The sequence below is a fragment of the Neoarius graeffei genome, chromosome 15, assembly GCF_027579695.1.
Source record: "Neoarius graeffei isolate fNeoGra1 chromosome 15, fNeoGra1.pri, whole genome shotgun sequence".
Lineage (NCBI taxonomy): Eukaryota > Metazoa > Chordata > Actinopteri > Siluriformes > Ariidae > Neoarius > Neoarius graeffei.
Window position 1 is genome coordinate 35828807 of NC_083583.1, and position 24588 is coordinate 35853394.

At 39.5% G+C, this 24588-nt stretch overlaps 1 protein-coding gene across 1 annotated transcript in view; it reads left to right on the forward strand.

Moving 5' to 3' along the window:
- The window catches only part of arhgef18b (rho/rac guanine nucleotide exchange factor (GEF) 18b), a 119071-nt gene that overhangs the window by 44575 nt on the left and 49908 nt on the right, over nucleotides 1-24588 (forward strand). Inside the window, 8 exon segments of the mRNA XM_060941200.1 lie at nucleotides 6972-7039; nucleotides 11425-11476; nucleotides 14181-14316; nucleotides 14400-14506; nucleotides 15967-16107; nucleotides 19113-19363; nucleotides 20101-20226; nucleotides 23023-23140. Of these exon segments, the coding sequence (XP_060797183.1) occupies nucleotides 6972-7039; nucleotides 11425-11476; nucleotides 14181-14316; nucleotides 14400-14506; nucleotides 15967-16107; nucleotides 19113-19363; nucleotides 20101-20226; nucleotides 23023-23140 (999 nt within the window).

Sequence of the window (24588 nt, forward strand, 5' to 3'; positions counted from 1 at the left end):
CTCAGTGGTCCAAAGTCCTCTTTTCAGATGAAAGTACATTTTGCATTTAATTTGGAAATCACGGTTCTAGAGTCTGGAGGAAGAGTGGAGAGGCACAGAATCCAAGGTGTTTGAAGCCCAGTGTGAAGTTTCCACAGTCTGTGATGATTTGGGGTGCCATGTCATCTGCTGGTGTTGGTCCACTGTATTTTATCAAGTCCAAAGTCAACACAGCCATCTACCAGGAGATTTTAGAGCACTTCATGCTTCCATCTGCTGACGAGCTTTTTGGAGATGCTGATTTCCTTTTCCAGCAGGACTTAGCACCTACCCACAGTGCCAAAACTACTACCAAATGGTTTGCTGACCATGATATTACTGTGTTTGATTGGCCAGCCAACTTGCCTGACCTGAACCCCATAGAGAATCTATGGGGTATTGTCAAGAGGAAGATGAGAAACACCTGACCCAAAAATACAAATACAGACACGCTGAAGGCCATTATCAAAGCAACCTGGGCTTCAATAACACCTTAGCAGTGCCACAGACTGATCACCTCCATGCCACACCGCACTGATACAGTAATTCATGGTAAAGGAGCCCCAACCAAGTATTTAGTGTATAAATGAATATACTTTTCAGAAGTTGGACATTTTCTATATTGTAAATCTTTTTTTTTTTTGGATTGATCTTGGGGAATATTCTAATAATTTGAGATACTGGATTTCTGATTTTCCTGAGCTATAAGCCATAATCATCAAAATCGAACAAAAGGCTTTAAATATTTCACTTTACATGTAATGAATATAGAATATATGAAAGTTTACCTTTTTGAATTAAATTATGAAAAAAAGGAACTTTTTCATGGTATTCTAATTTGAGGTGTGTGTGTATTTTTTAGTGTGTATGTATGTGAGTATGTTCTTTTGGATATTCAACATATGCTACTTAGAGTACCCCCTGAAATTTTAATTTGACAGGTTTTCATTTCTAGGAATATAATGACAATTTGTTGACTCGTACTGTACTAGTATTGTTTGTCCAATAGGGCAGTTGCAGGAATTGGTCACATGTCAATTTTCCCCATAGCAACAAGCCCGTGGTGGGCAAGCTAACTTGACAACCGTAAGAGTTTGACTGGCAATGCGAAGCAATCCATTTCTATAATAGCTGTTTTTACCTTTTCTACTTTTTTTTTTTTTTTAAAATAACTTGAATTTTAATGTGTACTTGGAAAAAGTTTGTGGTTTTAACTTCTGTTGTAAGTTAATCATTTGCCGTAAAAGTTTTTTTTTTTTTTTTTAAATCTGCTTCTTATTGGCTAAAAACACATCTACAGATATCTGTATTTATTTTCAAGAATCTTCACACATTAAGCATTAAGATAAGGTAGAAAAGGAGAAATTATTTAAAAAAAAAAGTTAAACATACCTGAGAAATCCACCATTTCACACGTGAATTTCTTTCGGCGGCGACCAACTTGAGTCCAAAAAACTCTCTTTTACGGCCAATGATTCGCTTTAACTTACGACAGAAGTTAAAACCACAAACTTTTTCCAAGTGCGTGCACACATCCGGGTTTAAAAAAAAAAAGTAACAGCTATTATAGACATGGATTGCTTTGCATCGCCTGTCAAACTCTTATGGTTGTCAAGGAATGTCAAGTTGCCTATTAAATACTCTCTCTAGAATGTGTCCCGCCCCCAGGGGCGTGTCTTGCTCTACAGTAGCAGCTTGTTAGCTGCCGTAACATAAACATACCCTGTGTCCAAAATCACTCCCTACTTACTATATAGTGAGGAGGCCATTTTGTGGTGCTGTTTGAAACCTTAGTGAGGATTATTTACACCCTATATAGTGCACTCAAAGTATCCCACAATGCATCACGAAAAATAGTGTACAACCGATGGTCACTAACCAAGCAATATATCCCAACGTGTATTGCGGTCGCGCTGAAAGAAATCAAATTAAAAGTCTCAAATTTGATTTAATAAAAGGCAGCGGCAAAGAAGAAAGTATTCAGCCTTGATTTAAAAGAACTGAAAGACGCAGGTACTTTTGTATTGATTAATGTGGGAAATGTGCTGAGTATAATATGGATTTATTTTGAAAACCCACCAACTAGCTGATCTGGCATGTTTTAATTGTGTGATAATGACATAAATACCAGCGTGACAAGCATTTTTTCATTTTACTAATGAGCTCACTATATAGTAATTCCCTATATAGGGAGTAGTGAACGAGTGAGCGATTTTCAGACACAGGGATGGTTTGTGTTTTGTCTAACCATTGTTAGGAGTTTATTCACTTGGAAAAGGGTGGAGTTTTGTATGTGTTGATGGTCATGTGACTGTTTTGAGGCTGTTCAGTGCCTGAATGTTGCTACCTCAGATTGATGGAGAATGTGATTTGGTATTGATGCACCATCCGATCTTCTCCATCAGTATGAGGCAGTGATGTAATTTTATCCACCATTCAGGCTTGTCGTATATCTGGATGACGATCCTTTGGCTCTGCCAGTGCTTGATCTCAGCTTGAACCTGTACAACCTAACTTCCAAAACACACACGTCTTGCTGTCAAGGCTATTGTCCTGGTTAAAGTAGACAGGCATGGGTGAAGGTGGTGGTGAGAAATCCTCCATAGTTGAAAAATGGCTCTCGAAAAACTCTTGACTGTTCTCTATATTTAGTTAGTTCACTAAGCTACTGTCAAGTTTGTTTAGTTTCAGGGGGGTGTGCTGTATCTCGAAGGCTGTTAGTCAAGCACTTCAACATGCTGCTACACTGACTTCCTGTTTCAAAAGGAAATACATCAACATGGCTCCATATTTCTAGAGTCCATAGGAAAAACGAGCTCCGTTTTATTCTGTATTATATACAGATGCTCAAATGGTAAAAATGATGCCTAAAGTTAAGAAAAATGCGGGAAGTCTGAGCCGTCTAAATCATATTTGGAAGTGATGCAGTTTTAGCTTTGCATTTTGCTTCATTAAGGTCTTTGTGGACTTTCTAATCCTTCATTTCATAAACATTGTCCTTTGTGTCTCTGCTGTAGAGCTCTTAGACATGAAGTGCTGACTTTTTCCCCCTCACATCAGCATTTCTTTGCCTCTCTGTGTGCTGGACCAAGTGGTCACATGGTGCTGATTGCACTTGGCAGGTCCATGACTCTGTATTAACATGCTTCGCTGCTTTTCCTCCCTTTTTGTCCCAAGCCTGCATTCATTCTTTCTCATGAACACCCTTACTGGGATTTTTATGCATCTCGGACATGTGTTCTGTTCCTTGAGATACAAGGTGATATAGAAGCAACCTGGAAGTGCTTTTCCAGTTAAAACAGAGGTCAGAGCAAATGGAATATAATGTATCTGGTGGACAAACCAAATCACTGATGAGCACAGGACGTGAATGTTTGCGTCTGGGAGTCTCATTCTTGAGCGTCAATAGAAAACAAGAAGCATAGATGAAAGTCTTCCGGATTTACCTGGAAATCCGGATATTTGACACAACTCTTGAAAACCTCCAGTTTTCCGAATGTAGAAATTTATTTTTCGGATTTTTCGCGTTCCTAGACTCGGCGTAATACTTCGCATCGTCCTTGCATGGGCGCGGTCCTTAAATAGCCCAAACATAGTTCATTGATTAAAGACAGGTGTTCTTTGTTAACGGCGTGCGTGCCGGAGCTCGTTAGGCGCGCACACACCCAAGGCGTGCCTTCAGGTGCACGAGCTAAGGCGCGCAGGACTGACATCGTTCTGCGCAAGTGCAACACAATCATACTAGAAGGCATTTTCAAACTGCCAGTAGAGCTGCAGTCTTTTTAGTTGCGAATTACAAGTATTTCTTCTTGTGTTAATAATTCGCCATGTCAAAACAAGCAAAACTTTCCTCCTTTCGACGTGAAGAGAGGCAAGCAATTTATTATATATATATTTTTTTTTCCATCAAAGTTGCGTTTCGTGGCTTCGAAGCTAAGTTTTAGTGCCGTTTCTAGAACACATCAAGAAAACGTGGAAGAAACCGCAATGGAAGAGCCGGTTTCTAAGCTACCTAAAACTAGCAATGGTAATTTATTTTGTTACATAATGTACTCAGGCTGCCAGTCAGTGTGTGACACACACACACCCCTGAAAAATCCTAGCTACGCCCCTGATTTGCATGAGAAATTTGGTATTCATTGGTGTGTTTAAATTTACAGACAGTATGAACTAATGTAAACAATTGGCTTCAACTCGCATAAATATGAATTGGAAATTTTTAATTCACTTTAGCTTCTGCAAACGCACAACTCTACTGAAAGATTGATAAACGAGGCTCAACGTCCCCAACATTGAAACCTGAAAGCTTTAGAAACTCTAACAGACCTTTACTTTTGAACAGTACCGTTTTGGGATTTTGCTGAGTTTACCTTCAACTGTGTTTTTTTTTTTTTTTTTTCCCCCCCCCAAAGTAATGAACTGTGTAGCCAGGAAAATCACCGCATTTTCTAAATGCACTCATGAAAATTACTCATTAACTAGGGGAATTAAATTTGATATTTTTGACATGTTAATCACTAATGTACATGAAAGAAAAAGGCTTAAAAGTTTTATAACTTGTTTTAGTGAAAATAAGTACCAAAATGCAGGATTTTGCGTGTTATTAAAATTTTTTTGGGGGACGTTGCCCCCCATCTTAGTTCGACTTTCAAAAGTTTAGGATTTTTTTTTTTTCTTTGCTCCACTTTCATCTCTAAAGAAGGAAGGATGACTTTTACCTTGCTGTTTTCTTTACATAAGGGAAAATAAGGGTTTTTTGGTAAAATTATTTTTCTTCTGTCTCTGCCTAGTAGGATTTTCTCGTTAGCAGTGTTTACCACTGACCATGTTGTAAATCTGAAGGGTTGCATTTCTGTTCATGTGGTTTTGATCATGTATTCAAAGGATTATAAATGGTCCTTGAGGAGATGTTCTTTCTGTTCTAGCACATGTGAAATTGGGTGTGGGGTGATCATTTCGTTCGTTCATTCATTCACCCATCTTTGAGCCACGCATCTGCTTTGGTCCATTTGTTGTCAAGAGAAGAGTGTAAAACTGGCATCCAAAACAGGGGTGGCATCTCTAATTTGCAAATATCTTACTTTTGAATATTCATTGTGTGTGTGTGTGTAATATATATATTCATCCAAAGGGACCAGACATGCAAAGTGCGACATTGATGTTCAAGGCAGTGAGACACTTTGCAAATCAACATGAGTTCAGATGTCCTGTTCATAACACTGGTCGTACTCATGCATTTGACATGGAGCGTCTTGGGGAAATCCATCAATTAGATGAGAACTGATTAAGATTTATGTGATGGTTTTAGTTTTTATGGAAGGAGTCTTCAGTGTCTGCGCTGAAGATGTAAAGCTGTTCTCTCAACAATTTCAGGATGGAGAAGGTGACATATTTTTGTGGTTTCTCAGTAACACGATAACCTGGGGTGGGTTTTTTTTTTTTTTGGGGGGGGTCATCGTCAAATTTATTTCAAGAAAGAGGGGGAAAAAAATCTCCTACATCACCCCTATCCTCTCTCGGCCACACTGGCTTTTGTCCTGTATTAAATTTAAAATCTTGCTCGTCACTTTCAAAGCCGTGCATAATCTTGCTCTGATCTACCTTAGGGAACTACTGAGCCCCTACACAATCTCTCACTCTCACAAATCTTCTAGTATCTTTCCACTATGGGGGGGCAGGCGCAGGTCCTTCAGTGCCATTGCCCCTAAACTCTGGAATACTCTCCCAATTTCTCTGTGACTGCTCTTCTTTCTTGACTTTCAAATCTCAATTGAAGACTTCTCTTCCATGAATATTTTCTCTTCCTCTCTTACTGCTTAGTCCCCCCCCCCATAATATTAAATTAAATATTTATTATTTATTAAGAGACAGGCTGGTGAGTACCATTGTTTATAACTGCTGTAATGCAAGCGTGAACATTAACTGTAACTACAGATCGATAAAGTATGTGGGTTGTTTTTCTTAAAAAAAAAATTGTAAGATTTGGCAAATTGCTGTTGTATAAGAGGAATAAAACAATTCAGGAGATGCTGTTCTAGGGAAATGATCTAAACAGTGGAAAACATCACGGTGCTTCGTCACACCACCCCAGTGCTGGTGGTTTTCCCTCCGAGAGCATGACAGAGTTTTATTCTTTACATACAGAGGCCTTGGAGTAATACGGTTCTAGTGGACAACCTAAACCCTGGATTTTTAAGCTGTTGAAGTCATATTTCCTCTTTGCTGTGAAGCCTCGCATATTCAGTGTGATTCATATAACACGAATATATAACAATGTCCAAAGACATGCACTTGGGTTAACATGGGACGGCCTTGGGCTCAAGTGCCCAAGAATGGCGGCACGCACACAGCGGCTTTGCTCTCCTATGGTGAAAAGTTTCTTTGTACATTCGTGCAGTGACAATAAAGGCATTCTATTAAGTCACTGACAGGGAAGCCCAACAAGCGTTTTTGTTTGGAGAAAATGAACGATAGATACACATCTAAAGCGTGCTTTTATTAGATCTTGGTAATGCTGTTATGTTATTCAACTCACAATATTGGGAGTGGCACAGCAGTCTTCGGTTTCACCCCACTGTGACCTAACAGTTTCCCTTCACGTGTGTGTGTGAGAGAGAGAGAGAACTGCTGAAAGAGCTACTGTGGCTTTATGTGACTTAGAAAGCATGTGTTCTAAACATCCTCCTTTTGAGTGTAGCTGAAGTGTGAATCAGGGCAAAGTTTTGCTTGACTAGAAAGATCGCATACAGTTTCTTTACTATAGCAGCATATGATTTTCTTTATTTTTAGTACATGAGGAAAATCTGATGGATGTGTTACGATCTGCAGTATCTCAGTTCTGTTCTAACATGGATCCTGTTTTGTGCTACCAAGCTGGTTTTGGAAGAAAAAGGAAACCATTTAACTGCTTTGTTCCCTTCTTTAAAATTATTATTTCCCATTTAATTTTACAGATTGTGCTGTTAACGTTCACAAAAGCTGTAAGAATCTTCTGCCCGAGTGTAGCAACAGTAAGAACAAGGTAAGATTTTTACACGTGTTCATCGACCACAGGGATTAGAAACATCTTATTTTTCATTTAGCTTATTTTTGAGAATGTGAAATTTAATATATATATATATATATATATATATATATATATATATATATATATATATATATATATAAAAATGTATGTATAATATGTATGTGTGTGAAACTTTTTTTTTTTTAATATAAACTTCTGTTCCAGCGCTCCACATCGGGTTTATTTATTTTGGAGGGGGGACTGTTTAGAATGAAATAAAAGGGCGCTTGATATTTACATATGATGGCTTACTCTGCTTATCGGAAGCTTCGGGTATAAATAAAACCAAACGCTGCATTAAACTAGAAACGTGTGCTCATGTTGAACAGAGCGTCATTCTACTTTATAGTGGGATTTGTTACTTGCCTGGCTATAGCGGCTGTCTACCAACAGATCTTTCTTTAAAGTGCATATCCTGGACCAATTTCGTGTTTTTTTTTTTTTTTTTTAATAATATGAAAGAATGTCCCTTTACACACTCATCCAGAAGGGTAATTTTGCACAAGGCCACCTGTCTACAGCAGAAAAAAATAAAATAACAATGTGCCTGGAAAAATCCCAAGGGAGTCTGGAGCCAGATTCGTGATGTTACCTGCGGAAGCGCCAGCAGGCTGCGAGAGCTTCGCACAGTTTCAGTGCACAGCCTGTGTAGACCAAGCGCTCCCATTTCTCTCTCATTGTCCGGTCTTTTGGAAAACGATGAGTATTAATCCCATCAAGATTGTTGCTACACCCTCCTACGATACATCTGTTAACCATTTTAATAATTATGCAATAACGAAGAAATTTGCAGAAAACCACCAGGTCGTTTTCTCATAAACAAACCAGCGCTGACGTAGGATTCAGAGGGAGGCGTCCCGCACGTGACGTCACGAAAATCAGTGTTTTCTGGGAAATCCAAATGCCAAGTTTTTTCAGAGGCAGACCAATTCACCTCAAATGCCTTGATTTCGACTGAATTTTTCTGGTATTGTGCACGGTAAAAAAAAAATTGCAGAGAATGCAGAATGTTACAGATATTTGACCAAAGTTTAATATAAAATGGGAGAATTACATTGATCTCGCTCCTGAATTTACCCGTGATATGCACTTTAACCATGCATCCAGAAAGTGATCTATCTGAGACTGGAACTTAGGCCTATGGGGAAAATGTTTAGGTTTAGTCGATACTTATAAAATATTAACTGGTTAAGCAGTTCTTAAAAATGTTTTCCTTTGGAACACTTGAGTGAATTTGTACACATTTTCGATTACATTCAATGAGAACTAAAAAAACACTCTTTTTGTGCCCTTTAACATTTCTAATCCCTGATTGAACGATCTATAGCCATGCCTACACGTAGTTACAGTTGTTGTATATCAAGCTTGTGAGAAATAATTGTCCTTCGAGATCTGAATTCAGGCCTAGAAGTGTGGTGGGGTTTTTTTTTTTTCCCCCCCCTTTCCTCACCAGCCAGCCGGACTAGTTACCTTCCAAAGTAGCTCGCCAAACAGAAAATCAACTCGTCAAAATTTGTTCATGTATGAATTTTACTTCTGTCAAAAATAACCCAAAAGAGAGTAGTTACCATTGTTCATGACTAATGTGCATTTATTTCAAGACCCGAGTATTTTGATACTGTTGTTAAATACATAAATGAGAACAACACAGAGCACCAAAATATAACATCAACAAATAATAATATATTGGAAAACTTGGTAACTTGGTGTATGAGTATTGAAAGCAAATATACTTACTATCATGACTATAGCACCCAAAATATGTCCAGCATGCTTTCTGTATTTAACCATTTGAGAGAGAACGCATTAGGAGCTTCATATTGACTAGGAATCAACTTGAAGAAAATTAATTATTCCATAAAAATCGTATCGCAGCCAAGGCCTACCCTGCTCCCACGTTTGCTTATAAGCCCTTTGTTGTTTCTCCTTCTCGTACGCTTTATCGGCGGCCTTTTTCTCCTCTTCAGACCGAGGTCGCTTTGTCCCCGTCTCTGGCGGTTTCTGTACACCTTTCAGAAAATTCCACATCGCAACGTAGCTTTGGCAGATGTAGATGTAAACAACAACAAAAGCACGTGTTTAAATGGGCGATAATGTGGCCACATCTATTGAATTTGATAACGTGATTACCGCGATATTCAACGAGATGTGTTATATGCATGCGCAGTAGTGAAAAAACCGACAGCCTGACTCGTACACGATGTGATTCGGAATTCTTCTGTATTTTCCGTCCTGCTGATAAACACATCGATTAACGCAGACACGGCACGCGCTTGATATGTGGCGGCTTTAGTTGATGGTGTGTCTGAATTAGGGCTGTGCAATATGGGGGGAAAAAATGAATATCCCGATACATTTTCTCCATTTCACGATATGATGTATTTAAATCTCCTCTAAAGGACCCCATGAAATCTAACTTTTACTCTTTACTGTTTTCACTACAATCCCTGCAGATTAAATAACATTCTTGGTTAACTTTACAGGTGGTTTTCAACAACACATTTTAAATTTTCATGTTGGTGATTAATCACAATTGAATTGAAATAAGACTATTTTTATTCAACAAAGATGTGGCACAAACTGCAAAAACAATCTTGAAAATTTCAACAAAGGGGCAAAACAATACAGAGCTGCTCAGAGCTCAAACCAATAAAGTGCAAGCTCAACACTGAGAGACATTTAGCCTAAATAAGAAAAGTGCTCATTCATTAAATTATTTAAAAAAAATAGATCTCCAAGCTATTAACCTGACTACTGAGAACCACTGGAACATTCACAATAGAGAGAGAGAGAGATTGAGGGAGAGAAGAGAGAGATCTGCAAAACATAATTTTTCTCTTTGCACACTTTTGAACTGAATGTTTTCTGGCTCTGCCTCTCAGATGTGTAGAATTCCAGTATTGCCTTCTCTGTAAAATGTCTGCGACCAGGCAACTCGTATTTGGGATCGAGTGTGTTTAGTAATTTTTGGAAGCCTGGTTTTTCCACTATACTAACTGGGATCATGTCTTCGGCAATGACGTTAGTGATTGCATCCGTTATAGCTCTCCATCTCTGACTCGTTTTCTCATATGGGGGGGCTTTGGAGAACGAGGCCGCTATGGTCATTTGTTTAGCTCGTGGGGGCGTTTAGCTCGTGGGCAAGTAGTTCGGAGTTTAAGAGACTCTCTTCATATTGTACTGGGTGAGTTTGTCTGGAACTATGTATGTAAATATTTTTCCCCAGATAAATTCTGTAGCCTCCCTGTTTTCAAATCATCCCTGTTAGAGTTGTACTTTGAATTACTGACCTCCACCTATAATACGGACTTTTCATGTACTTGTATTGTGACTGTGGTTGCCACAGATCAATTTAGTCTAATTTTAATTGTATGATTTTTCTTTTATACCTTCGGGGAAACTCCTTGCATGGGTCACCTGTTTGCGTTCTCCCCTTTGGGCTGACTTACTTTATTATGTTTATTTCTTTTATGTTTATTTTGTAACAGTCCAATAAAGTTGGTAAAATAAAAAAAAAAATTCAGGTAATGGAACATATTTGTCGTGCTGCTGCTTTTTGTGATGACAGGTTTTTTTTTTTTTTGCACACTTTACAAACTGGCATTTGCTGTTCCACGTCCTCCTCGCGATATCCAAAAAAATGCCAGATGACTGACCCCTTACTAGTTCTTTTAGGAACCAATTTGTCGGCTTCCATTTTTAATTTGTCGCTGAAATTGACAGAGCTTACACGGTAGCCTATGCAACACCAGCGATTGCACGAACTGAGTCAGCGCTGTAAACCAAAACTAGAAAATCTTCCCGCAAGTTCCTTTCAGCACCGAGATGTCGCCCGGGATTGGTTGGCGAGTGTGGGTGTTTTTTAAAATTTTAACCCTTAGGCAGCGTCTCACGTTACTGCCTGAGGGACAGGGAGAAAACCACCGGAAAAGGTTTTAAATAAATGCAAGTCGGCAGATGGCCATAAAATACTCGATAGTTACGATATAATAATTTTGTGTATCTCACACGGAATTTTCGGAATATATATATATATATATATATATATATATATATATATATATATATATATATATATATATATATATATATATATAATTTAACTAGCCAGCCGGGCTGCCTAGTGACAGGAATTACCCGCCAAATGACAAATTAAGTCGCCTCGGGCGACCGGACCACCGCAAATTTCAAGCCGTGTGAATTATTCACTGAACCAGTTTTAGCAAGGTGAATGATTAGCATGCCGCCTTTATTGCTATATCCTCAGTGGGTTGGTCTGGTTTGAAAATGATAAATTTATGCTGGTTTATCAGTGTTAGTGATTTTCTTTCCCTTGACAGAGTAAAGATTTTGCCCAGAAGGTCCAAGCAGCTGCTCAGCCCTGTAGTCAAGGTGAGTTAAAAGCTTTTCTTGTCAAACTGGGTTTCTTGTTCTAAAGCACCAAGGTGAAGATTGTTGCTAAAGTGTTTTGCGATTAAAATGGATCTAAATTGTTAAACAATGTGAACCAAGAGAGATGTTTGCTACTCTTGAGTCTGATTGGTCAGAAGGTGTTGATTGAGTTTCTGTAACAGCAGCATTGCAGACGTGCAGCTGTACATGTGGTGCAGTTTTGTGTAAGATGTTTGCTTAACGTTTATGGAAGGAGTCTCCAGCATTGGTGCTTTGTAACAGTCAGAGGTAAAGCTGTAACTTTTTTAACTGTAGTTTTCTGGCACAGTAATGTTTTTGTGCTGATGTTCCCCAGTATCTCATCTCATTATCTCTAGCCGCTTTATCCTGTTCTACAGGGTCACAGGCAAGCTGGAGCCTATCCCAGCTGACTACGGGCGAAAGGCGGGGTACACCCTGGACAAGTCGCCAGGTCATCACAGGGCTGACACACAGACTCACATTCACGCCTACGGTCAATTTAGAGTCACCAGTTAACCTAACCTGCATGTCTTTGGACTGTGGGGGAAACCGGAGCACCCGGAGGAAACCCACGCGGACACGGGGAGAACATGCAAACTCCACACAGAAAGACCCTCGCCGGCTACGGGGCTCGAACCCGGACCTTCTTGCTGTGAGGCGACAGTGCTAACCACTACACCACCGTGCCGCCCGTTCCTCAATATCAAAATGTAATTTATAGATGGATAAAAAAAATACATGTCTGTCTTTGGCAAATCATTGGGTTATAAGAGGAATAAAACAATGTGGGGATTGCAGTTATAAATAATCAACTTTGAAGTTGTAACCGTAACTATGCTTCAGCCCATCGCTGATAATTTTACTATAACAGCATGCTGGAAAACTTTGTACGTAGATCTTCCTTCCATGAAAGTTAAACAAACGGCTCCGTTGAACATTATTATAAATGAATTACGGTTCTTTTTTTCATTGTCTAACATTTGCATTTATGAAGGCGAGTCATATGAAACCTTAATGTTTTTATTTTGCATTGTTTATTGCACATAGGTGTCAAGTCTGTCGTTTTTCTATATAATCTCAATTTCATTGAATAGTATTGCTTGTTTATATTTCTGCATTTAAAACAAGTTTGTAGGATGGTCTCAGAACGTGCCCTCATTCCTCTCGCTCCCCTTTTTTTTTTTTTTTTTTTTTTTTGGCTCTCTGCAGCTTCACGTGGAAGAATACTAGTTGCCCGCGTTTCTCTCCTGTGAGCTGGAATCCCCTGACAGCAAATTAAAGCTGTTGCACTGTAGCAGGGACACTAATTAAAAAGAAAATAGGATCATGAAATTATGGTTCTTAAACTGACTTCCAGCATCTTCTCAAATTGGGTGCAACTCATGATGCTTGAATTCTTTTCGAGTTGTAGTTAGTCAAAAATGTAATAATAGTAAATCCGTATATGAATCAAGGCCACGTGAACAAAATGCATCCAGAAAATGTGTAGTTTGCTCAAACTATACGTTTGACTCTGTTACGTCACTACGTATCAATTGTGCTGCATTCAACTCGTCTTGGAAGTGGGAAGTCTGGACTACACTGTCTTCAACCTCCATGTGTTCAAACTACCAAGTGTGAGAAGAAACATGCACACCTTCATCGTAGCAACCAGCTAGCAAGCTTGATGTGATGTGTTAGTGCCACCTCTAAACAGTGAGCTGTGTAGTCTGTTTATATATTTAACAAGTGAATATGTCCTGTATGTTGATGAATCTAAAGTTAACACGTGTGTACAGTATCACCCGTTTAAGAGTAGTGTGTGCTGCCTTTTTTTTTTTAGTTTTTTTTTTTATTTATTTAAAAAAAAAAAAACCTGTTTGCTGTTATTTGTCATTGATTTTTGATGTTACTTGCTGAACTCGAGGTTGAGGAGACCATCCTAAGATTCCGATATGAGGGGATGTTTTGTTTTGTTCTTGCCCAGTCCAAAGTGGGAAATTCTGGGTTACGAGTTTTAATCGGTTGCAGCATCAATCCTCAGTATTCTCGATCACGTCGTAAACACTTGGAAGGAATGAACCGCTTTATAACCTTGGGGGCATTCAATTATAGGAAAATAATCACGGATGGTGTGGCGTTTCCTATAATTGCACATACCAAAATGTTTTTCCTCGATCACAGAAATTTGCCCAAGATAACACAGCCGTTGGCATACCAGTCATCTGCATAGATATAGTAACATGCATGGGTGTGTATTTGGGAGCCTGATTAAACCTCCCCAGAGATGTAATGACATCTGGTTATACCTTTTCTAGTTAATCTTAATCTCAGTATAAATCGTTCGCTCAGCAGCCGGTCACATCGAAACCCCTCCTGAGCAGCAGGAGGAGAGAAGACAGACAAAAAGTGGGCTTGTCTTCCAGAATTTGCTTGTCTCTCTATTGAGTACATCAAGCCTGTGGGTTTTTTTTTTTTTTCCTTTGGTTTGGTTCCCGTCCCCCATTCTTGTCGGTGGTTTTTCGTTTTCTGAGAATCATGCAAGACAAGACGATCCTGGTGATGCGCAGGAAGCACAAAGCTCAGAGAAAGGTCGCATCTGCTTCGTTAGGGTTTCTCCTTCAGGGTCACCGCCTCAGCTGGCATCTCGGCAACTCGTGGCTCCTTCGTTCCTCTCGTTCTTATTTGTCTCGTCTCTCCGCAGCCTTGAGGGAGCCGTACCTCACCTCCAATGGCACCATCCGTCCAGCTACAGGCATGACTGTCCTGCCCCGAGGAGCCAGCGGGCAGCAAAACACTCTCAGCACCAACCACACGCTCAGCCTTAACAGCAGCTCCAGGTCAGTGATGATAGGATGAGCTTGGGCATCTGATCGGACAGATCATGCTCGGATTCCTTTCGGACCTTTCTGTTGTGTTTCAGCTCTATTACAGGGGAGATGGATGAAGTAGACGCATTGAGAATTAAACGCCACTCGGAGGACGCCATCTCCATCACTCCTTCTACGGCTGAGTCCGTCATCGTGGAAGGTAAAGGATTGGGGTTCTTTTTAAATGTTGGATGTCCATGTTTCTCAACCTTTTTTTTTTTTTTTTTTTTTTTTCAGCGACCCAGTTTTAGTTCATTTTCTGATCAGTGTCGGTTAGAACTTTCATGCAATTTGGATTTTAACCAGTGTAGTGCTGCTACAGCAGGTATACTATAGAAATAATAGATTTTGGGCGTAGAATGGAGATTATGGGCAAAATATAACATTAAATTTTGGGGTGCTTCCAGCTAGAAACCATGACAGTCCTACACTAAATGCTGCTCTGAGTGTTGTCTGTGGCCAGGATAAAGGCTTTGATTAACGACTGTGTGTTGGACTGTTGTAAAATTTGCTGAACAGGTATGGAATCAATTTTGTGCCAAAATGTTCATACAATACTTTTGAAATATCAAACAAAAACGACAAATCAAAATACAAAAAAAGAAAAGTCAATTTTTTTAGACTGGCAAACAAATTATTCATGTAATCGTGCAAAATATCAGTCTATTACTCTTCAGAAACCTTTTTTTGTTCCGCGTCTTTCTTGGTTTGTTTGCTGTAATTTATTTTGGTTGCGATTCCAGCTTTCTCGTTTGTGCTCCCTGACTTTTTGCTTGCAGTTTTGGCACAAACTTCACGTGTGGGCGGGCTGTCCAGGAATGCATTCCCATTGGCTAACTTGTGTTTGACTGACAGCTACGCTCAGCCATTCCCTACTCGGATTCTGGCGGACTGTTTGCCGAGTGACGATCCATTGATGGTAAACAAGGATCGAGTGGACTTCAGTGGCGACTATGATATTGAATTTACACTTTGTTGAATTAATTCAGTATCATAGTCGCCACTGAAGTCCACTTGATCCTTGTTTACCGTCAATGGATCGGTCACTCGGCAAACAGTCCGCCAGAATCCGAGTAGGGAATGGCTGAGCGTAGCTGTCAGTCAAACACAAGTTAGCCAATGGGAATGCATTCCTGGACAGCCCGCCCACACGTGAAGTTTGTGCCAAAACTGCAAGCAAAAAGTCAGGGAGCGCAAACGAGAAAGCTGGAATCGCAACCAAAATAAATTACGGCAAACAAAACCGAGAAAGACGCGGAACAAAAATAAAAGGTTTCTGAAGAGTAATAGACTGATATTTTGCACGATTACACGGATAATTTGTTTGCCAGTCTAAAAAAATTGACTTTTGTATTTTGATTTGCCGTTTTTGTTTGGTATTTCAAAAGTATTGTATGAACATTTTGGCACAAAATTGATTCCATAAACAGGCCCTCTAACCTGAAGGCTAAAACACTTCATAATAATCTTGACAGCTTTAATGATTATTAAATATTTTATAAATCCAGTGTATATGCATAGAGCTACATTGTAAATAACATTTGAGTAAAAAAATGTCCTGTGACTCCAAAGTGGAGAACTGGTGTTTTTACGTGTTATAAACTGTGTGCGCGCGTGCAGATGCATACTACAACAACGTGAGAGCGGAGCTGGACTCGATGGCTCAGGACTTTGAGGCGGAGTCGTGGAGTTTGGCCGTGGATCAGCATTTCTTAAAGAAACATTCCAAAGAAGTGATTAAGAGACAAGATGTGATATATGGTGAGTGTGTTTACATGCTACATATTGAAGACAGGAATATTTTTATATATATATATATATATATATATATATATATATATATATATAATATTTATCCATTTAAATTTAACCAACAGTGTTGCAACTTTTTTCTTTTTTTGAAAGCAAGGACATTTTGGCTGGTCCTTACATTTTCAAAGGGCTGTTTGAGAGTTAAGACTTGGTTTTAGGGTTCAGGTTAGAATTAAGTTGGGGTTATGTATTTAGTTGTGATGGTACGGGGCTCGGGAATGCATGGTCAGTGAGCGTCCTCACAAAGATAGGTGTGTGTGTGTTGCACACTGTTCCCTGTCTCGCCTACACTTGCCACACCTCTTGCACTGATTACTGCTGCACAGCTTCAAAGCATGTTATCTCTCTTCAGCAGGAAGTGATGTCCTGTTTGCTGAGCTCGCATGTAATAGTGAGTTCTGTATTAAGGAAATGGTGAGCAATGTAGATAAAGTGCTACATAAATATACTCTCATTTTAAAAGCATTTTAGTTTTAAAGATTTGCTACAAATTCTTAATTTTGAAATAAAGGTTCTTTTTAAAAAGACTTTTTAATATCATATTTAGTACAAAGTCTTAACTCACAATTTAAAAAAAAAAAAACAATGCAAAGTTTTAAACTTGTGTAATGTTGGATTGTTTTTGAAGACTCTATTTAAAATTTCTTACAAATTTAAAGATTCAGTACAAAATTAATGGGGCGGCACGGTGGTGTAGTGGTTAGCGCTGTCTCCTCACAGCAAGAAGGTCTGGGTTCGAGCCCCGTGGCCGGCGAGGTCCTTTGTGTGGAGTTTGCATGTTCTCCCCGTGTCCGCGTGGGTTTCCTCCGGGTGCTCCGGTTTCCCCCACAGTCCAAAGACATGCAGGTTAGGTTAACTGGTGACTCTAAATTGACTGTAGGTGTGAATGTGAGTGTGAATGGTTGTCTGTGTCTGTGTCAGCCCTGTGATGACCTGGCGACTTGTCCAGGGTGTACCCCGCCTTTCGCCCGTAGTCAGCTGGGATAGGCTCCAGCTTGCCTGCGATCCTGTAGAACAGGATAAAGCAGCTACAGATAATGAGATGAGTACAAAATTAACTATTAGCTTATTCTGATCAGAGTTTATTATGAAAATACTGATTCCCAATATCCCAGAAAAGTGTACTGTAACCTGATTTTTATCATGTATGATCTGATCATATCATCCAGCCCTGTTTACAGCACAGCAATGCTTTTTTGCGTTTGTCTTGTTTAAGAGTTGATCTTTTTCTGAGCTGCTCTTACAACCCCGATTCCAAAAAAGTTGGGACAAAGTACAAATTGTAAATAAAAACGGAATGCAATAATTTACAAATCTCAAAAACTGATATTGTATTCACAATAGAACATAGACAACATATCAAATGTCGAAAGTGTGGCATTTTGAAATTTCATGCCAAATATTGGCTCATTTGAAATTTCATGACAGCAACACATCTCAAAAAAGTTGGGACAGGGCAATAAGAGGCTGGAAAAGTTAAAGGTACAGAAAAGGAACAGTTGGAGGACCAAATTGCAACTCATTAGGTCAATTGGCAATAGGTCATTAACATGACTGGGTATAAAAAGAGCATCTTGGAGTGGCAGCGACTCTCAGAAGTAAAGACGGGAAGAGGATCACCAATCCCCCTAATTCTGCACCGACAAATAGTGGAGCAATATCAGAAAGGAGTTCAACAGTGTAAAATTGCAAAGAGTTTGAACATATCCTCTACAGTGCATAATATCATCAAAAGATTCAGAGAATCTGGAAGAATCTGTGCGTAAGGGTCAAGGCCGGAAAACCATACTGGGTACCTGTGATCTTCAGGCCCTTAGACAGCACTGCATCATATACAGGCATGCTTCTGTATTGGAAATCGCAAAATGGGCTCAGGAATATTTCCAGAGAACATTATCTGTGAACACAATTCACCGTGCCATCCGCCATTGCCAGCTAAAACTCTATAGTTCAAAGAAGAAGCCGTATCTAAACATGATCCAGAAGCGCAGACATCTTCTCTGGGCCAAGGCTCATTTAAAATGGACTGTGGCAAAGTGGAACACTGTTCTGTGGTCAGACGAATCAAAATTTGAAGTTCTTTATGGAAATCGGGGACGCCGTGTCATTCGGACTAAAGAGGAGAAGGACGACCCAAGTTGTTATCAGCGCTCAGTTCAGAAGCCTGCATCTCTGATGGTATGGGGTTGCATTAGTGCGTGTGGCATGGGCAACTTGCACATCTGGAAAGACACCATCAATGCTGAAGGGTATATCCAGGTTCTAGAGCAACATATGCTCCCATCCAGAGGACGTCTCTTCCAGGGAAGACCTTGCATTTTCCAACATGACAATGCCAAACCACATACTGCATCAATTACAGCATCATGGCTGCGTAGAAGAAGGGTCCAAGTACTGAACTGGCCAGCCTGCAGTCCAGATCTTTCACCCATAGAAAACATTTGGCGCATCATAAAACGGAAGATACGACAAAAAAGACCTAAGACAGTTGAGCAACTAGAATCCTACATTAGACAAGAATGGGTTAATATTCCTATCCCTAAACTTGAGCAACTTGTCTCCTCAGTCCCCAGACGTTTACAGACTGTTGTAAAGAGAAAAGGGGATGTCTCACAGTGGTAAACATGGCCTTGTCCCAACGTTTTTGAGATGTGTTGTTGTCATGAAATTTAAAATCACCTGATTTTTCTCATTAAATGATACATTTTCTCAGTTTAAACATTTGATATGTCATCTATGTTCTATTCTGAATAAAATATGGAATTTTGAAACTTCCACATCATTGCATTCCATTTTTATTTACAATTTGTACTTTGTCCCAACTTTTTTGGAATCGGGGTTGTATATTTTTCTTATTGACTTGGTTATTTGAGTTTGGGTCATGTTAGAAAAGCCATGCCAATCTACAGGTGTCTGTTTATTCGCCAATGTTAATTATATATGGATTGTTTTAGAGCTGATCCAGACAGAGATGCACCACATGCGCACGCTGAAGATCATGCTGCTTGTGTACGTGCATGAGCTGCGTGAGACTCTGCAGCTGGATGAGCGCAGCCTGGACTGTTTATTCCCGCAGTTGGAAAGCCTGCTGGAACTACACCGCCACTTCCTGTCCCGCCTCCGAGAGCGACGCCAGGAGACACTGGAGCCAGGGAGCGAACGCAACTATGTCATCCACAGTGTGGCAGATATCCTCAGTGACCAGGTATTTCTCCGAGTTGCGTAGGGTGAAGTCATGGTGACCTTAAACCTCATTTATATTACAGAGCTGTTGAGTATGAGATTTTGATCAGAAGGTGTTCTTTTGGTTACAGATCACAGGCTGCTCTCATAAGTTATTGTTTTTATAGTAATAGCTTTTTCACAGGTATGTCTAACACTCCTAAACAGTATGGTGAAGTTTTCTGTAAGGAGACTTTGTATAAGGAGTCGACAGTGTCAGTGCTTTGTAACGGTCAGAAGTAAAGCTGTAACTAGAAGAGGGAATAAAGAAAGGTTGCTGAGCTCATTGTTTATAGCAATCACCAGTAAGAACAGGAACTACCTTGTTGCAGTGAAGTTCCACAACATTTTAAATGTAACTATAAACTTGGTGTAATCTTCTGCAAATTGCTGTGGTATGAGAGGGATTTGGAGTGGTGGAAGTAATTCATCACATCTTGTGTTTTGATTACTTTTCTCCAACAGCATGATATGGGGTGCTTTATTACTACCTTAACAATAGTGAGTGTGAGAGGAAACTGGTATTGAAGAAATTGTCCTATTATTAATTAGGACAAAAATATTCACTTGAATTTTGCACTGGAGTTACAAAGCTAATGCAGCTAACAAATTATGGAAGCCTATAGCTCCCAGTTTAGCGTCATTCTCCTAGACATGCGCATAGTAAACCATTGATCGTGCTTTTGGGACACAGATTTAGACTGTTTCCCCCTCGTGCAGTTTTCAGGTGAGCTCGGAGAGAAGATGAAGGAAAACTACGGCGCGTTCTGCAGTCATCACACTGAAGCGGTCAACTACTACAAAGAGCAGCTGCAGAGCAACAAGAAATTTCAGAACCATATAAGGGTAAGAGGAGAAAATGGCATTCCTCTCACCTTTTTGTTTTCTGGTTGAATTACTACTGTATTTGTTTAAACCTCCAAAATGTATTAATATAACTGACCAAATTTGAAAAACTGACAGTCTTTATAAATACACGTAAATGAGTTCACAATTATGTACAGTATTGAGAATGGCCCAGCATTTTTATCCCCTGCTGGCTGAAAGGCCCGAAGGGGGATTATGTCGTGGTAATGTCTGTCCCAGGAAAGCGTACTCACCTTCTGAAATCAACTCCTCTCACAATTTTTGGAGGAATTTCACAAAACTTGACGAGGCGTTGTTATATGTCGGTAGTATGCATGTTGTTGTAATTTCGTTCTTCAGTTGCATTTTACCAGAGTTGCAGCCCTTGATTAACAACCTTGTACTTTCACAATTTCATGAAGGTGTGCTTGCCTTCTGATATCAACTCCTCTCACAATTTGTAGACTAATTTCTCAAAGCTTGGCAAAAGGCCTTGTTATATGACTATAATATGCATATTGCCATTTAATTTCGTTTGTGAATTTTTTTTTTTCACAAGTTTTGATCCTTGATTTTAAATAACTTTTGACAATTTCATGCGGGTGTATGTTGTTCTGAAATCAACTCCTCTCACAATTTGTGGAGGAATTTCACCAAACTTGGCAAAAGGCTTTGTTATATGACCGTTATACGCATATTGAAACTTCGTTTAATTTGGGCAAATTTTACCAGAGTTATGCCCTCGATTATTAACAAACTTGTACTTTTGGCAATTTCATCAAGGTGTGCTTGCTTTCTGAAATCAACTTCCCTCACAATTTTTATCCCCCGCTGGCCAAAAGGCCTGAAAGGGGGTTATGTCGTGGCAAAGTCCGTCTGTCCGTCCCAGAAAGGGTACTCGTGTTCTGAAATCAACTTCTCTCATAATTTTTGGAGGAATTTTTCACGAAACTTGGCAAAAGGCTTTGTTATAGGACAGTAATATGCATGTTTCAGTTTCATTTGCAATACATCGTAGTGGGGGATATTGTGCTCTCAGAGCACTCTCTTGTTTTTTTTTATATACAACCCTGATTCCAAAAAAGTTGGGACAAAGTACAAATTGTAAATAAAAACGGAATGCAATAATTTACAAATCTCAAAAACTGATATTGTATTCACAATAGAACATAGACAACATATCAAATGTCGAAAGTGAGACATTTTGAAATTTCATGCCAAATATTTGCTCTTTTGAAATTTCATGACAGCAACACATCTCAAAGTTGGGACAGGGGCAATAAGAGGCTGGAAAAGTTAAAGGTACAAAAAAGGAACAGCTGGAGGACCAAATTGCAAGTCATTAGGTCAATTGGCAATAGGTCATTAACATGACGACTGGGTATAAAAAGAGCATCTTGGAGTGGCAGCGGCTCTCAGAAGTAAAGATGGGAAGAGGATCACCAATCCCCCTAATTCTGCACCGACAAATAGTGGAGCAGTATCAGAAAAGTTCGACAGTGTAAAATTGCAAAGAGTTTGAACATATCATCATCTACAGTGCATAATATCATCAAAAGATTCAGAGAATCTGGAAGAATCTCTGTGCGTAAGGGTCAAGGCCAGAAAGCCATACTGGGTGCCCGTGATCTTCAGGCCCTTAGACGGCACTGCATCACATACAGGCATGCTTCTGTATTGGAAATCACAAAATGGGCTCAGGAATATTTCCAGAGAACATTATCTGTGAACACAATTCACCGTGACATCCGCCGTTGCCAGTTAAAAAACTATAGTTCAAAGAAGCCATACCTAAACATGATCCAGAAGCGCAGACATCTTCTCTGGGCCAAGGCTCATTTAAAATGGACTGTGGCAAAGTGGAAAACTGTTCTGTGGTCAGACGAATCAAAATTTGAAGTTCTTTATGGAAATCAGGGACGCCGTGTCATTCGGACTAAAGAGGAGAAGGACGACCCAAGTTGTTATCGGCGCTCAGTTCAGAAGCCTGCATCTCTGATGGTATGGGGTTGCATTAGTGTGTGTGGCATGGGCAGCTTACACATCTGGAAAGACACCATCAATGCTGAAAGGTATATCCAGGTTCTAGAGCAACATATGCTCCCATCCAGACGACATCTCTTTCAGGGAAGACCTTGCATTTTCCAACATGACAATGCCAAACCACATACTGCATCAATTACAGCATCATGGCTGCGTAGAAGAAGGGTCCGGGTACTGAACTGGCCAGCCTGCAGTCCAGATCTTTCACCCATAGAAAACATTTGGCACATCGTAAAACGGAAGATACGACGGAAAAGACCTAAGACAGTTGAGCAACTAGAATCCTACATTAGACAAGAATGGGTTAACATTCCTATCCCTAAACTTGTCTCCTCAGTCCCCAGACGTTTACAGACTGTTGTAAAGAGAAAAGGGGATGTCTCACAGTGGGAAACATGGCCTTGCCCCAACTTTTTTGAGATGTGTTGTTGTCATGAAATTTAAAATCCCCTATTTTTTTTTTCTCTTTAAATGATACATTTTCTCAGTTTAAACATTTGATATGTCCTCTATGTTCTATTCTGAATAAAATATGGAATTTTGAAACTTCCACATCATTGCATTCCGTCTTTATTTGCAATTTGTACTTTGTCCCAACTTTTTTGGAATCAGGGTTGTATACAACAAAACTCGCTCATTGTTTTTCCTTATTTTTGAAGTAACTTATAACCTGAAATGCACATTGTTATTAACTTTCAAATTCAATTCTGGATTAATTTGACACTGTCTTTCTGTCCTTTCTTTTATTTATAGAAAATAAATAACCTGTCCATTGTGCGAAGGCTTGGCATACCAGAATGCATCCTGCTCGTCACACAGCGCATCACGAAATATCCTGTTCTCGTGGAGCGCATGTTGCAGTACGCAGAAGGTATGGCCTAAAGTTTTTAAAAATGGAGTGCACTGAGAATAATTAAGTGCTTTTCCAGGGGGATTTTTTATTATTTTTTTAGTCTCTCCCCAGTTTAGTCATGGTCAATTAGAATTACTCTAACTCGTCACTGAGTAGATAAACGCATCGCAAGAAAGAGCAGAACCTACACTTTATTATAATGCTTGTTTTGTTTGAACATAGTGATGGAATCGCATCATGAAAACTGATCAAACTTCTGCAAAGTATTGTATTTACTTATTTCTTCAACAACTTTCACAATCCTGTTTCTCGGTTGAGTAAGTCATGAAGTCCCTATCTTCGCATCAAAATAAACAGCTACTAGTGATACTAGTTGTTTCTCTTTGTGAAATTGTTGTGTAATCCGGTTTTGAATTTGCAGCAAATAAAATGACATTTTATTTCCAGTGGGCTCCCTTCAGTTTGTCCAAATCCGATTGCGATTCACTTTCCACTGGTAGGGTCCCTTTTCTTTTCCCTTCACCAAAAAAAAAATCTGACACAAAATAGTAACTGCAAATCCATGTTTCGGTGCCTGGATTCCTGGTGTTTCCAGGCTACTTCTGCATCCTCTCATTTGGACTGAGTGTGGACCGGATGCCACAGTGACTCACTATCACCTTTTGAGATACGGAGTGGTATTACGAGACACATCTTGTCTCAGGGTTAGCGTGCTAACTTCAGGAAATATTTCTGCAACACAGTATATCTACATTTGACACATCAAAGCGGTTATTTCTTCACATTCTGGTGGTGATTTTGATAAGGTGCTTTTTTTTTTTTTTTTTTAAATTGTTAAATCCTTAATTTTTACACACAGCACCTTTTAAGTGTTCTTTACTTTGACTATCTGTTCCTATACTTTTGCTCAGCTAAAACGCCAATGGTTTGTCATCAAAGGTGCCATGTTCCAAGTTGTTTAATATATCTCCAAATCAGAAAAAGTTGGGACAGTATGGAAAATGCAAATTAAAAAAATGAAAGCAGTGGTTTCTAAATGTTTGACTTGTATTCCGTTGCAGACAGGATGAACCTTCATGAATTTCATGTTTTGTCTTTTCAGCTTCATTTCATTTATTAATATCCATCCATTCCCACATTTGAGGCCTGCAATGCGTTCCAAAAAAGTTGGAATGGGGGCAGTTTAGGGCGAGTAATGAGGTAAAACGATCAAATAATGATGTGATTTGAAACAGGTCATGTCAACAGGTGATTGTAATCATGATTTGGTACAAAATCAGTATCCAGGAAAGGCCTAGTCTTTGAGGAGCAAAGATGGGCTGAGGATCTCCAGTTTGTCATCAAATGTCTGATTTGAAATGTTCAAAAACAATGTTCCTCAAAGAAAAATAGGAAGGGATTTGGATATTTCACCCTCTCCGGTGCACAATATCTTTAAACGATTCAAAGAATCTGGAGGAATTTCG